Source organism: Lissotriton vulgaris, chromosome 11 (genome assembly GCF_964263255.1).
Source record: "Lissotriton vulgaris chromosome 11, aLisVul1.2, whole genome shotgun sequence".
NCBI lineage: Eukaryota > Metazoa > Chordata > Amphibia > Caudata > Salamandridae > Lissotriton > Lissotriton vulgaris.
This window is the reverse complement of record NC_141699.1, coordinates 258,282,951-258,298,032: the sequence shown is the minus strand read 5'-3', so window position 1 is coordinate 258,298,032 and position 15,082 is coordinate 258,282,951. Positions and strand designations below refer to the sequence as shown.

At 43.9% G+C, this 15,082-nt stretch overlaps 1 protein-coding gene across 1 annotated transcript in view; it reads right to left on the bottom strand.

Moving 5' to 3' along the window:
- The window catches only part of P2RX2 (purinergic receptor P2X 2), a 223,623-nt gene that overhangs the window by 98,732 nt on the left and 109,809 nt on the right, over nt 1-15,082 (bottom strand). The window contains exon 5 of the mRNA XM_086943186.1: nt 3,896-3,992. Within this exon, the coding sequence (XP_086799312.1) occupies nt 3,896-3,992 (97 nt within the window). The remainder of the gene's footprint in view (nt 1-3,895; nt 3,993-15,082) is intronic.

The window sequence follows — 15,082 nt, the reverse complement described above, 5'->3', positions numbered from 1 at the left end:
GCCAATATGTCCGGTCGATTTTTTGTGGCTTCCGTCATTTTATCTGTGGTTTTCCCTGCCATGTTCCAAGATGTTATCGAAAGGCCGTTGCTAAACGGATTGAGTCGGATACTTCGCATTTTTCCTACCGTTCAGTGATTCTGAAATCCATGACCATGACTGGAGCGTTTTTGCTGCTTCCTTTGCTTCTGCGTCATGGCTCAAAACTTCTCTTTCTCCGTTCTTTACTGAGATCCTTAGATTTTGATTTGAATTTGAATTTGTTACTGAGTCTTCTGTGCTGTAGGTAGTTTTGTTTTGAATTTGGAGGTTTTCCCATAAGGGTCCTTTGAACAATTTATTCGGATGGTTGACTGTGGTTTCCTGTGTTGGGACCAAATCGTAGCCACATTTATGTAAGGTCTCCTGTTCTCTTAGGATGATCCCTGGTAACACCGGTGACCGAAATACTACCACCGCTATTTTGGTATTTTCTTTATCTGGGAATATTACTAAATCGATCTCTTTTCTTGTTAAGGTTTATAACGGAATTATGCGTTGGAGAAGGTTGACTATTCTACCTCGATTTAGTGGAACACTATCTGTGGGGAAAAAGCTCTGTTATTTGTAAGTGTTTTGACGATGTTTCATCCCCGGGTGGGGCTTTTTTGCCGTGGTCTTCTGGCCCTTTGAAGCGCTCCCTTGACCCTGTAGCTGTTGGATTAAGGTGAAATTCTTCGGCTCTTGGGTTTAAAGTGGTGTTTTGTCAAGAGATTTTATTGTCTGCGTTTACTGCCACGTTTCGATATATTCCCTTTGTGGGAGTCAGTGTTTTCGTACTTTCTTCATGCTCGTGCTGGGATGCAGAGGGGATTATTGCTTTCTGGAATTTGAGCCTACGCGCTTTCTTCTTTTTGATTCTTCGTTGCGGCTTTCCTCTTTTTTTCCCAGCTCCTTCTTGGTTCTTCTTGATTTTTTGTGTGTCCCTCGCTTGTTCGCCGTCGAGGATGATGGTAGCCTTCTTTCCTTGATCAGTCACCGAATTGGACGTTGTTGATTTATTTTTGGTGATTGTAAAAATAGGATATTGGTTGTGGCCGTTAATTGAATCTTCTCTGAAGAGTTTCTTTAGAGAATATATAGTTGGTTCCTGGTGGTTATTCTGAGTTCCCTTATTTGATCTTCCTTTCGTTTGAGTACCGATGTCGCTTTTTCCCTGGACTTGCAGCGTGTTGATAATGTTGTTATTACTTGTTGCCTCTTGAGAGTTTACTGGCGTTTCTTGTATTTTTGTTGACTCGGTGTGGTCTTTTTTTCTTTTTTCTTCTACTAGGAATTTTAATATTCCTATTTGGACATCAAGAGTTTGGTCTGAGTACTCCAGAATATGGCCTAAGAATGAGAGGACAGACTCTAAAATTTCTTGCAAGGTAAGAAGTGATTTGGACACAGGAGTGTTGTGATTAGTTAAGCTGTAAGATTTAAACATGTAAAGGTCTGGTGAGTGTTCGAGATCGACTTCTCGATCCGGGGAATTTTGTAGTGTACTAGTAAGTATCTCCTCTGGCCTTATTTGCGGTTCGAGCTTCTTATCGTCCTCCTTGTCAATTGTTTCGGGACATAAGTTGTTACAATCAGTACTGCGTTGGATGTTTAATAGACTCGGGGTAATTAGACCGGATAAGTCTGATTCCAGGGGGGATTCCTCTATAACTGATGGACTGGTATTTTGTTCAGGGTCAAATTCAGGGTTTGTTAGGTTTTGTTCACCTGATTGGTCCTATAAAACTCCCGATATATCTTTTCCACCCTCCTTCAACTCGGGTTTTATTCCTTCGTTTTGCGGTTGACTTTCAATTTGGTCTTTGGTGGTAAGTGTGGAAAAGTAATTAGTTATTGCAGGAGTCCTTGTTATCCGTCCACTTTTCACCGCTTTATTGGAGGACTTCCTGATTGCCTCTTCAGTTCCCATTCGTTTCATAAAAATGGTTCGCGACCTCAGTTGCTTGAAAGCCATATCCTTATCCTGGGGCGGTAGATTGTTCAGCCTTCCCGGGGTGGTAGATATTTTGGGCTACCCCACGTGTTACCTGGCGAAATGTGGGCTGTGAGGAGGCGCCAAAGTCCCTCTAGGCGCAAGACAAATGGCTGAGTGGACTCTCTTTCGGAGGCGCAGGGCGCTTTGGGGGGGTCACTGGGGCGGGGAATGGCAGCACTGACCGCTCAAATCACCACCACCCCCTTCCCCAAAACCCAGGCGCCCCTCTCACCGTCCCACTGCCAGAGGCCTCCACTCAAGCTGGCCGTCTCCTTCCTCAGAGTCCTCCAGTACCCGGGGCTCCTCACCGACACCTCAAGCCACTCCAGTGCTGGTGCTTCGCTGGCGTCTCTGGTCCTCTCCTCCCACTCCGGTCCGCCTCAGTCTGTTCCCTGATCTCCTCCGCTCCGCCGGTCGACGGCAGGCCTTTAGGTCAGGCCGTATTCTCCGCCGCTGCCCTTGAGGTCGGTCCCTCCACCTCGGGGGTGGCGGACAGACGCAAGTCCGTCCGCCATCCTAATCGACCACTGTGTGCCTAACAGTTTTCGTGTGCATGATTTTTTACAATGGATAACCGGGAACAAAAACATTGGCTAATAGCATACATTTTAGATTTGTGCACCTCAGAATAGGGAAAAAGAGACACTTTTAGGACATTATCCATCATCCAGAGGTCTAAAAATCGGAATGGTCAATTTGCACCTGACTCATAATGAGGGCCTTTGTGTTTCAGGATGGTTATTCAGAAGTGATTGGTTTGAAACGTTGTATTATTAGTAGTAATTGGGTTCAAGTTGGAAGTTCAGAAATGATTGAATGCAAGATGGATGATCGGCAGACACTGTTATGGTTGGATGTAGGGAGATGATGGGGTTCAGACCTTTCTGAGCTGCACTGTGTAAAAGAGGGAGGGCAGGAATGTGTCATATTTATCAAGATATGACACATTCCTGTTCTCTGCCTGCACTGGCACACAATTAGCAACCTATAGCCAATGCATGGGTCATGGTGCAAGTGTGCCTGCATTGCAGGTAGGTTTGTTTTTGTGCAGGAAGGTATACCCCAGATGCACTTTCCTCTTTATATGTGTGCTGCAAAATGCAGCACTCGGAGAGTTAAAAACAAGGAGAAATCAAGATATTTCTCCTTGTTACACCTTACCTGGGAATGCGTAGCTTTTTGATGCAGTCCTATGTCTACCATGAATGGTAAATCTGGGAATGAACCATAATCCATGGATGGATGCGTCGGAACACCGACTCTCCACCCATGGAACGCCTCCCGGAGCAGAGTAACGCAACTCAACGCAGCGATTTGCACGGCATTACTGTAGATGTATCAAGCCATGCAGGGCCACGCAAGGGGGTCTTGAGGGGCTTGATAAGTCTAATTTAGTAGTTGCCCTACCCTTGCATCACCTAGCGTCTCATTGTCTGGCACAAGGGCGACACAACTCTTAAATAAATGTGCCCCTGGATGTCAAAAGAACTCATCGGTTTGAGGATGATTGTCAAAATGTGTTAGTTTTAGGTTTTATCCTTATAAGTGATTGAGGGTGAATTGAGTCATCAGAATTTAATGGTGGATGTGGGGAAGGGTGTTTTCACCTTGGATACTTAGAAGTGAGAGTGTGGAGACTCAGAGCTCAGATATTGTTACTGTGGTCCACAGAATGGATCATGAGTGCATGCCCGAAGTTTAGAAGTGTTAGTTTTGCAGAGTGAGAAACTGGAAGTGATAGACAAAAATTGCCATAAGACACCATGTTCTGTTGCAATATAGAAGAAGAAGATTGAACAGATATATGTACATTTGTTTTCTTCCAACTTCCACAGACAAATACCTAGAACCAAAATTAAATAAATTACACTTGTATACCTAACAACAGTTTCATCCTCCACTGGACACCAGGCAAAGATCTCGCATGTTCTTCCGCCATCTCCTTTTCTCCGAACACATCGTCCAGTTTTCTGGCCTGCAAGATGCAATGGACAGAGAGACAGATGATCCTTCACTGCTATACATGTTCTCCTACGAGAAGTACATACAAGGACACCTGAGCTCAAACATGGCCACAAAAGCTGCAATGTGAGTTAGAGTGACTGTTTAAGAGGGGGATCGGGTTCTAATAGCCCTATGTAACAAAGCCTATAGCATATTCATGATCGATTGGGGAGGGGGGTTGATGAGAAAAGATAGATTCTCTTTTTTATCCGGACAACAGAAGGAGTGACAGACAAAGGACTGGCATTTTTGTCAACAAGTGATAAGAGGAGAGAAATGTGGAATACATGGTATCGTATCACTCAATCTCTTCCTAGGGAAAATATATTACAAGGAATGCTGTGGAGTAATTCAGATCCCTTGGGATTATAAAGTGAATATAAACAAGGGTGAGACAATGGGGATATCTAGAGGATGCTTAGCATCCTCGATTCCAATGTTCAATTCCTTGAAGATTAAACTGTGCACAATGACACATTTACAGTCTATGTAAACATGTAAGGTATCCTTGAATACATGAAATTACTACAGGAAAGATGGAAAGAACACTACCTGTCAGTATGGAAGGAAATAGTGTTTATTAAACAGTATTATTTTACCAAAGTCACTGAATTTAATTAATCACTGCCACTAACAGTTTCAGTTTTCATGTTTTCAATTGCTGGATACACCATCTCTATCTTTCTATAAGGGTAAGAAGTTTAATAGGAGTAGCAAGAAAAACTAACTTCAATATTAATTTAAATCAGCAGTAGTGGGCTGACTACCATTGGGTTTCGAACAGGAAGCATGCAAAATCCAAGTTGGGTGACAGAGTAGGCTGCAGTCACCAGCCCCTCATATTGTTCGTCCCTGCTAAGCACAGGAAGGAAGAGACTCTGCCAACCAAATCAGTGGGTAGACATTCTAGAATCAATCACAAAATCAATTCCTTTAACCTTGATGAGAGCAATCAAAGGAGAAATGTTTGTAAATGAGTACAGTCTTTGGATCAAACATGTTTCTAAATGTAGAGGCATGTATACAGAGAAATCCAGAAAGAAATGAATAGGGCATTGGCAGTTTAAGTGAAGTACTTTGTGCATCAAATGAATCTGGAAGAAGTTAATGGTATCTTTAGAGAAGACAAGAGAAATATAGACTGCCAGAAATAAAATGGTCTATAGTGCTCTACTTAGAAAAAAGAAACAGGTCAATACAGTACTCTCAAAGTCGATTATTTTCAGTCTATTAGTATATGAGCTGGAAATTTTTATATGTCTATGAAAATAAAGAATTGGAAGTACAAAATCAGGTCTGGATCCATAATTTGGAGTTTGCTGCTAATAAATTGAACTCTTTATATCAATGAGTAGGAACTAATCCAGAATACATGTTTTGGTTTCTTTGGTTGATAGTTCCACGACATTAGTTCAGGACGTTCTATACTAATAGACTCAACATAATAGACTTTGAGAGTGCAGTATTGACCTGTTTCTTTTTTCTTGGATTTTGGCACTCTGTGCTGTTTGACACCCCAGGTGATGGGTGTATATCAGGCCATACTAGCACCTCGTTTGATGACTCTGATATAACTGTGTATATTATACTTCACGTACAACATTCTTTGTTGAGATATGTACTAACATTATGTGCGGACGTTTTCTCTTTCATTAGAGAAACACTACCACCAATCTTTCCTATAAAATATAGTGCTCTACTTATCAGCTCTTAAGATTTTAGAGTGAGGAAATCAACTGTTTCCTCAGCATTTGGAGGAATGTCAAACACCTTGTTTTGAAGATATTGAGCCTAATTCACAAAGGTGAACTGAGACAAAAATCTAAATTTACGCCTTTTGGTATTCACATAGGGCATTTATGAGTAGTAAAGTTAGACTTTTGTCTCAGTTAAACTTAAGTTTTGGGCTTAAGTTGAACTTTTTGGTCTCAGTTATGCTTAAGACCGAAACTTAAGTTTAACAGAGACAAAAGTCTAACTTTACTACTCGTAAATGCCCTTTGTGAATACTAAAAGTGGTAAAGTTAGACTTTTGTCTCAGTTTACCTTTGTGAATCTGGCCCTTTGTCTTCAAAACGTAATCAAATGTATTGATAAGAATCACTGATTCCTGGAAGAGAATACTTTGCATACAATCAAAGGTGAATGGAACAATGGCCTGCTATTTGATGATGCAAAAGATCGGTGGACTTCTTCAACATTACAATTCAAATAGCTATGCCTGATTAAAAGGACTGTGCTGAGGTTTATATGTACTCCTGATGTTTAAGCCAAGCATCGTATAACCCAATTTTTGTTAGAATTGTAATAGATAGGTTGGAAATGCATCATGAGGTAGAGGCGTTGAGTTTTTGATAGACTGAGTTATTAGACTGTAAAAGGTTTGATTGATTTTATGCAAATAATCCCTAATTCATGTGACCTTTAATCATTGTTAACATGTCCATTTCAAATCAATGTTCAGTCCGTGAAAAGTTGTTTTTCTTAAAGTGTGGTATTTGAACATAACATAGCTCTTTGCTACTACAGAAATCTATATTCTTTGACCATTACACTACCCTATTGATGTATGTACTCACCATAAAAAGGTCTACACAATACGCTTATCCTGTGCATACATGTGTGATGGGCTTGGGGCACAAATGTCAAGGAAAGTGCCCTTCCAATGTTCCTACAAAGTCTGAGCAAAAGTGGAAAAAGTGTCTGGCACAGGAGTGCATAGACACCTTGGGAGTTAATGTGTTACACATTGACATCTGGTTAATGGACCTGAGTAGAGAGGCTGCAACAAAGCAAATATTGTTTTATAAAGAGAGATCGATTAATTATTTTTACAAGTATTTGGTTATTCTTCTTGGAATTCCATAACTAAAATGGTTCAGTAACAACTGAAGGAACCCCCCTGTACTGCCAAGCCAAGGACAGAGATGAACTAGGAACATGAGAAGCTGACACCTTCTGCATCTACAGAAAGTGTTCTGAAAACATAATGGACTACTTAAGAATGTCAAAGGGCTGACAAGTCGGGGTCAATACCCTTAGCTTTTCCATAGGACAAAGGGAGGCCTGAGAACATGGATTCATGACTCCCTTTATATCTCCAGAGATCAAAGAAAAGGAGAACACTGGAGACCGACACCTTGAAAATTTCCATAGGCCAAATATTGGCTTGAGAAAAGTAAGGACTGTATCTTCACTGACAACATGAGGTCTATCGTCCTCAGTCTCTAAAAGAAGGACTGGAGTACCAACACTGGAGACTGACACCGGCAGCATCTGAGTAGGACAGAACAGAAGCTAACCCAAACATATTAGGGACTGGTTAGGACATGCACAAAGCTTAGAACATGAGCCAGCAACCTATCACTAGGACATAGAAAGAGCTCAGAACCTACAATACTATTATCCTCTGTATCTCCTGCGAACAAAGATTAAAAAAGAACAACTCTGGGGATTTACCCTATCTATATTAGGGAAAAAGAAGGACTGAAAACACTAGATACTCAGACCTCCTCTATCTGTGTAGGATAGTAAGGGACAAAGGAAATTGGGTTCTTACGGCCTCAATAGCTTCTTAGACATAGAAGAGGGCTAAAGCACTTAACTCTCACTCCAACTATAGCTTCCTAGGATGGAAAGGTTGATGTGGCTACTTGGTTCTGACACCTTCTACAGGTCCAAATAACAAACTACTGGCACCGTCTGGACACACCTAAAACCAGGAAAGGAGGGATACAGGCACCCTTTTCTTTCCTTGGACAGTGATAGAGGTTTGACTGGGAATACAGAGGACAGATACACTTGCTGTACGCACAGAACAATAACAGGATGGACTTGGAACACTTTAATTCCAGGCCAGTGAAGGGTCTTGCTCTGTAGATCATAGAACAATTCAAGATCATTACTAATACAGCAGGGGAAGGGAAGTTAAGTTGCCCACCCTTCAGTACTATCTGTGAGAAATAGCCCAAGACAGATCTGCAGAGAGTACACCATACATGTAATCACTAATCACAGGTGACATTATCTTCTCTTTCCTTTCTGCTTCCCAAGGGGATTGTGGGAAACACTGTAATCGAATTGCCATAAGGACTGAAAAATACACAAATGTGTCTCTAGCTCATTCCAAAGATTCATAGTTGAGTAATAATTTTAAGTTGATAAGTGTATCACACACATACACAAAATAACATAGCAATATTAAATTGTGTAGTGAACAGAAAGATTAACAAGCATTTGCATGCAATAGGTCTCGCATTTGCAAGAGATTAATCTATTAGCATTGTAAATGACAATGCTTTTTATTTGTGTGCTGGTTTTTAAAACAGATAAATAAAAGACACTGTCACTTACAATGCCAATAGCTCAAACTCTGGCAAATGCAAGACCTATTGAGGTTCTGTGACAATTGTAAGTGGTGTTTTCGACTCGCCCGAATATGGTTGAGTCTGGTATCTATGAACCGCAAATGACGAGTTTAGTGGGTGTAGACGTTTTCGCTGTGCTAGCCTAAACCGTTCGTTTGTTTCGTGGGTTTCTTCATCTGAGCCCACGGGTTCCATCTTAGATACGACATCCATTTTGTTTCTTGCCCTCAAGTAGCCAGCGAACGGACACTGTCCGCTTCGTGACCCTGGGATTCGTGCAATCTTGTTTTCTGATACCACCCTTTTACACCCTTTTCGATCTGTTCGCTATCCTCGTCTTCCTCTGCACCTGTTTCTGCCTCTTCCTTGATTCGTTTACAGCCGAACGGAATGTATTAATAGTGGGAAGATGTACTTTTACAGTTGGGAACTGCCAAATGCTACTGTAATTATGTTCCGGGCCCTGAATACATGAAAGCGACCCCCTATGACATTTACTTGGGGAACCGGGTTGTAATCTTTTGTTCATCATGTTATCCTATGACGAAAAAACTGTATAAGAAGAGCGATCCACAGATACAATTCGAAGCAGTCTCCTCGAACCTACACGTGGTGTACTTCTTGTGATTTCTGTGTTCCCTGCAGTAATAAACCTCGAATCTTTGACGCCGAAGGAAGTGTTCCGTGTCTCTGTCATTTGTACGCCGGAACAGGTTACCCACGAAGGTTTTAGGTGTTATCCCTGGCACCGCTGGGTCTTAGAAAAACCCAGTCCTTCAGTTGGCGCCCAACATCGGGCTGCATCAGCGGTACCGGTCTAAAGCCCGACGATCGTGAGGAACTTCGTGTGAAATCTCCGAGGGAAGGTGCACCCCGCTTCATCGATCCTGTTGTCGAAATTAGTGGCCCGACGACATTTCCCGCGAAGATCCCCGCCTCCTGACGGCTGCGACGGACTGCTGCCCTGACTGTAGACCTGTTTTGGTGCCTGGCGTAGACCTTGGTACAGCGAGACGATTGACGGGCCTTCCTGGTGACGCCACTGATCTTTGAGTTAAGTATTTGTGGGTCGCTCCCAGAGTCCTTTGTTGTTGCGGGTGTTTAGTTGGTGCATGGTTCCATTGCATTTGTGGTTCTTGGTATCTTGTTCTTTGTTGTGCTATTTGACGTCTGCAGTCGCCAAAAACCGAGGGTTTTTGCTCTTTTGCAGGGATATTGTAATCCTATAACCCTTGACGTTTGTGAAACTCGGTTAGTGTGCACGATGCCTGGCCGTAGCACTTTGTTCAGTTGCTTTAGAAGTTGTGGTGCGGATTCCCAGCTGGAGGACTCGTGTCCGATACCTCCGGTTGGAACTCCAACTTACGAATTATATAGTCGACATGGTTTGGGTCCAATCGCATTTAATGAGTGTTGGGTTCGCTATACTAAAAAAGACGGTGTCCTCAGTTGGCCACCTCACGGTAGTTTTGAGGCCCCGATTCTAGATAATCTTGAAGTTAAATTGTTTCAAAGAAAAGCAAGGTCGGCCATGTTTGATTCCTTTTGGTTGTGGCGTAAAGAAGCCAAGCAGAAAGAAATCAAGCAGCTTAAACGTAATAAGAGAGAAGGGATCGTTACGACGGTGAGAAATGCAGAGCAGTTTCAGCGAGATAAGGAGGAGAAGGAAAAGGAAGTTTTTGATAGATTGCAGCGTATGACTGTGGATAAGTGTTACCCCGCTTTACCGACGGGTACGGATAAGAAGGGAGAGGAAGTAGTAGAGGACCCTTTGTTGTCCTATCTATTGAAGTCACCACCTCCGTATGCACAGGATACCGCAGTTCCTGTGGTTTCTCCTGTTCCTCAACCTGTCCCTGTTCCCCAACCTGTTCCTGTTCCTCAACCTGCTCCGGTTCCTCTACCTGCTCCTGTTCCTACTGCTCCTCCGTCTCTACCTCCTCATACTCCTGTTCCCGCTACTTCTACTGTTTTGGTTACTCCTGCTGTCCCTTCTGTTTCTGACACTTCTCTTGTTACCCCTTTGCTTTACTCTTCTACCCCGTCTACTCGACGTCGCGTTCCTTCTGTTGCTGCTAACTTCTTCACTTCTCTTGGACCAATTCTTGGGTCTGCTGGTTCTGGTGCTCCCCAAAGACGAAGCCAGCTTCCTGATGGTAGGGAACGCGATACGCTATATAACATGGCGACAAATTGGATCAGATACCCCCTTAGGAATCCTCCACGTGTGGTGGTTGATACGTTTTCTCAATTCAATGAGCCGACACAAAGATTCGTGTTTGAAGAAATGTGTAAGCTTTTACGTGATCAGATATCAGTTGATGCGGGTGATGATGTACTGGCTGCTCTAACTAGCCTTCAGCTTCAGTTTGCGAGCGGAATAATGGTGGGTAGCAATGTTCGACGTGCGGTCGAGCAGTTGCTATCTTTTCGTCCTGCTATAATGCCTCGAGCATTGTTTTCAGAAGACACTGAGGAAACGACAGCAGCGCCTGGTCAGTATCCCATGCGCGAGGTTCCACCAGTGTACATGCCAGGTAACCCTGGTGCTAACCCTCCGATCTTACCATTCTTCCAGAGGGTGTGGACACACCTTCCATGGAAGCGATCGGAAGTTTTGCAGGTGAAGCAATCTTTGCCTGACCCTCGAAAGAATCCTGCCGGGTACTATAAAGAGTTGTCTCAGCTAGTGGATGCGACGGTGATGAATCTTGCCGACATCGATATGCTGTTCGGCAATGTCGTACCGCAACCGGTATGGGCAAAGATTCGTCAGCAAGACCATGCAGCAGAATTAGGTGGTGACTGGGCTGCACTTAGAGCTGCAGATGACTTACAAGTAGGTGGGGCTAAGCCTGACCAGCTCATTACCGATCTTCCTCAGAGAATAATCACCCTTATAAAAACGCTTATGTCAGCTATGAAGGTTAATTGGGACAAATTGTCCGCTTGCAAGCAAAAGAAGGATGAGAGTGTCTCTGATTTCTTTACGAGATTTGAGGAGGCATTTATCGATCATAGTGGTCAAGATATGGGCACTGAGGGAGGTCAGAGGCTGTTTGTGGATAAATTTGTGTCGAATTTGTTGCCGGACCTAAGCAACAAATTGAAGAATTCGGAAAGTGTGTGGGCTGTTTCCACTTCTGCTCAGATATTGGCTACGGCCCAATATTATGAGAATAGAGAGAAAGAGGAAAGTGATCGTGTGGACAAAAAGACGAAAGAGCTTAAAACGAAAGTGTTGTTGCAACAAGCGTATCCTCCGCGTTCGAATCAAAATGATTCGCAGCAGCGGAATCGATCGCAGTCTCAGTCAAACAGATCACAATCACGAAATGACTCCTCTTCGCAGAGATCTATTCTGGGGTACAATCAGTGTGCCTATTGTAGAGGCGAGGGTCATTTGAAATTCGATTGTCCAGTTTTGCGTGATCGAAATAATGGTAATTCATCTAGAGGAGGTCGTAGCGGTCCTCAACAGGCCTCACGAGGTAGAGGTCGTGGTGTTCAAAATGATCGTTCTAATAATTCTTCTGATTCTAATAATTGTTTCGATCAGCGTGGATCATCGCAAGGCAGATCGGCGCAGTACAATGTGGATGATTATTACGTCGATCAGGGTACTGACGACGGTAATTACTAGGACAGCCATAGACAAGGGGAGGGAGTAGTATCAGTTCCGGTTGATCAGAGAGGGCCTTACGTCGCAGTTGCTACCTCGGGCGTAGTTGAGCCTTTTCTGTTGGACACTGGTGCAGCGAAAAGTTCCATCATGCATTCGAAACTCCCTGGCGCACCTTTGTCTGGCTTAACAAATGTTTCCGTTGGATTCTCTGGCGCCCCTGTTAGCAATCCGGTTTCACGCCCTTTGCCCCTTACAATTGGGCCTCGTGAGCTGAAAGCTCCTTTGATTTTGACTACTGGTTGTGGTGAAAATCTTTTGGGTCTGGATTTGCTGAAACGTTTGTATGCGACCCTGTATTGTTCTCCTGCGGGAGTAAAGCTTACATTGGGTGAGAGAGTTATCTCTCCCATGTATTTGTCCATTGATAAGCTTCCACCGGAATTGAGTTCTCTTCCTGCATCTTTGTGGGCAACAGGTCCCAATGACGTGGGCCTGCTTGACATCTCCCCTTATGTTGTTCACTTGAAAGCTAATGTGTGTTTACCACGTATTCCCCAGTATCGTATCTCTCTTGATGGTGAGCGGGCGCTGTTAGCGATCATCTACGATTTGATCGAAAAAGATGTTATCGAGGAGACTCGGGGAAACGTGTGTAATAGCCCTGTGCTGCCCATTCTGAAACGCACTGATCCATCTAAGCCTCCTGTTTATCGTTTTGTCATCGACTTACGGGAGGTGAATAAAATTGTGATTCCTCAGTTCCCTGTGGTGCCCGACATTACGGCTTTACTGACTCTGATTCCAGCATCTGCATCCTTGTTCTCGGTGATCGATCTGAAGAATGCTTTCTTTAGCATTCCGATCGCTGAGGAGAGTAGGGACCTTTTTGGTTTCTCTCTAGGTGGCCGCAGCTTTAGGTTTAAACGCGCTCCTCAGGGCTACTGTGAGAGCCCATCCATATACAGTCAAGCCTTGAAGAGCCAACTTGCCGCGTTTGTGTTGCCGGCCGGTGCGGCCTTGATCCAATATGTTGACGACTTATTGGTGGCTGCGGATACTCAGGACATTTGCAAAATTGCTACGGTGTCCTTGTTGCAGCATCTCTGTGACTTACATCACAAGGTGTCACCTTCTAAACTGCAATATTGTTGTCAAGAAGTAACCTATCTAGGTCACTTATTGTCAAAGGAGGGAAGAAGGTTGACCCCAGAGAGAATTGCAGCGATTGCTCGAATGACTGTGCCAACAACTCAGAGAGATGTGCGTGCCTTTTTAGGTAGAACGTCGTACTGCAGGCAATGGATTCCAAATTTTTCATTGCTAGCGAAACCATTGGTGGCTCTTACGTGTAAGGATGTTCCAACTCCTTTACCATGGACGGAAGAATGTCAGAAAAGTTTTTCTGAATTGCGTGATGCGTTGTGTTCGGCCCCTGTGTTAGGTACTCCTGACTACAGTAAGCCGTTTACACTATACGTTCACGAGAGGGAAGGTTGTGCGTTGAGTGTCTTGACGCAACAATTTGGTGGTAAGCAGCGTCCATGTGCATATTTTTCCTCGACCCTGGACCCGGTAGCTAGAGCATTGCCGAGTTGTTTGAGAGCAACAGCGGCAGCTGCGGTGTCCATCCGACAATCTGCAGGATTGGTCATGGATAATATGCTTACGGTGATGGTTCCGCACGCAGTTGACACTCTCTTGAATCGTACGAAAACCCAACACTTGACGAGTGCAAGGTTGTCTGGTTATGAGTTGACGCTTTTGGCAAGTCACATCCAAATAAAGCGCTGCAATGTTCTAAAGCCGGCGACTTTGTTGCCAATCAATATGGAATCAGATGAGGTAGCACCCCATGACTGTTACCTACGAACTGAGGAGGAAACAAAAGGTTGTGTGGACCTAAAAAACACTCCTTTGGAAGACCCTGATGGTACCTTGTATGTGGATGGTTCGTATTTTAAGTTGCCGAATGGTGATGTGACGACTGCATATGCTGTGGTGACGTTGAGTACGGTTGTGGAGACTGCGAGATTAAATCAGAATTATGCACAGGCGGCAGAGCTGATTGCCTTGACTAGAGCGTGTGTTTTGTCGAAAGGGAAACAGGTGAATGTGTTTACGGACAGCCAGTATGCGTTTGGTGTTGCTCACAGTTTTGGACGTTTGTGGAGAGAGAGAGAGGTTTTATGACATCGCATGGTACAAAGATTCAGCATGGACAACTTGTGAATGATCTTTTAGATGCACTTACATTGCCCAAGCAGGTGGCGATTATTAAATGTAGTGCACACCGTAAGGTGACGGATGATGTTGGTCGTGGCAATGCGTTCGCTGATGAGACTGCTACGGAGACTGCAAGGAATCTTACAACTAGAATGTATGTGACAAGTTCGGTAAGGTGGCCTTCAGAAACTGGTATGTGTGAGGACACTATCGAGAGTGTGAAAGCGATTCAGAATGAGGCCACCGAGACTGAAAAGACCAAGTGGAAAGAGAGTACGGGAAAGCTGGATGCGAATGGCTGTTGGATTGATTTGTCGGAGAATAAGAGGTGGATGTTGCCGGATGCGTATGTGCTAGCTGTCGTGACGATGGCACACGGCTTGTCACATATTAGTGCGAAAGGTATTTGTAAGCTGTTGTCCCCTGTATGGAAGAATGATGGTATCGCTAAGTGTGCTGAGAGATTGGTTAAGAATTGCATGATATGTATGATGTATAATCCTGGTAAAGGAACTCCTACACCCCCTGGCCATTTTGCTCCTCCTTCATGTCCCTTTGAGGTGATCCAGTTAGACTTCATCCATATGGAGCGATGCAATAACCTAAAATACATTTTAGTTGTGGTTTGCGCATTCTCCCGATGGATCGAGGCCTACCCTCTTAAGGACAATACTGCCCTGTCCACAGCGAAAGTCCTACTGAAGGAATACTTTCCTCGGTATGGAATGCCACGGATTGTATGGTCTGATAACGGAAGTGAGTTTGTGGGGAGAGTGATGAAGAGTGTGTGTAAGGGCCTTGGAATTACACAGAAATTCCACAGTGCCAATCATCCCCAGTCAGCAG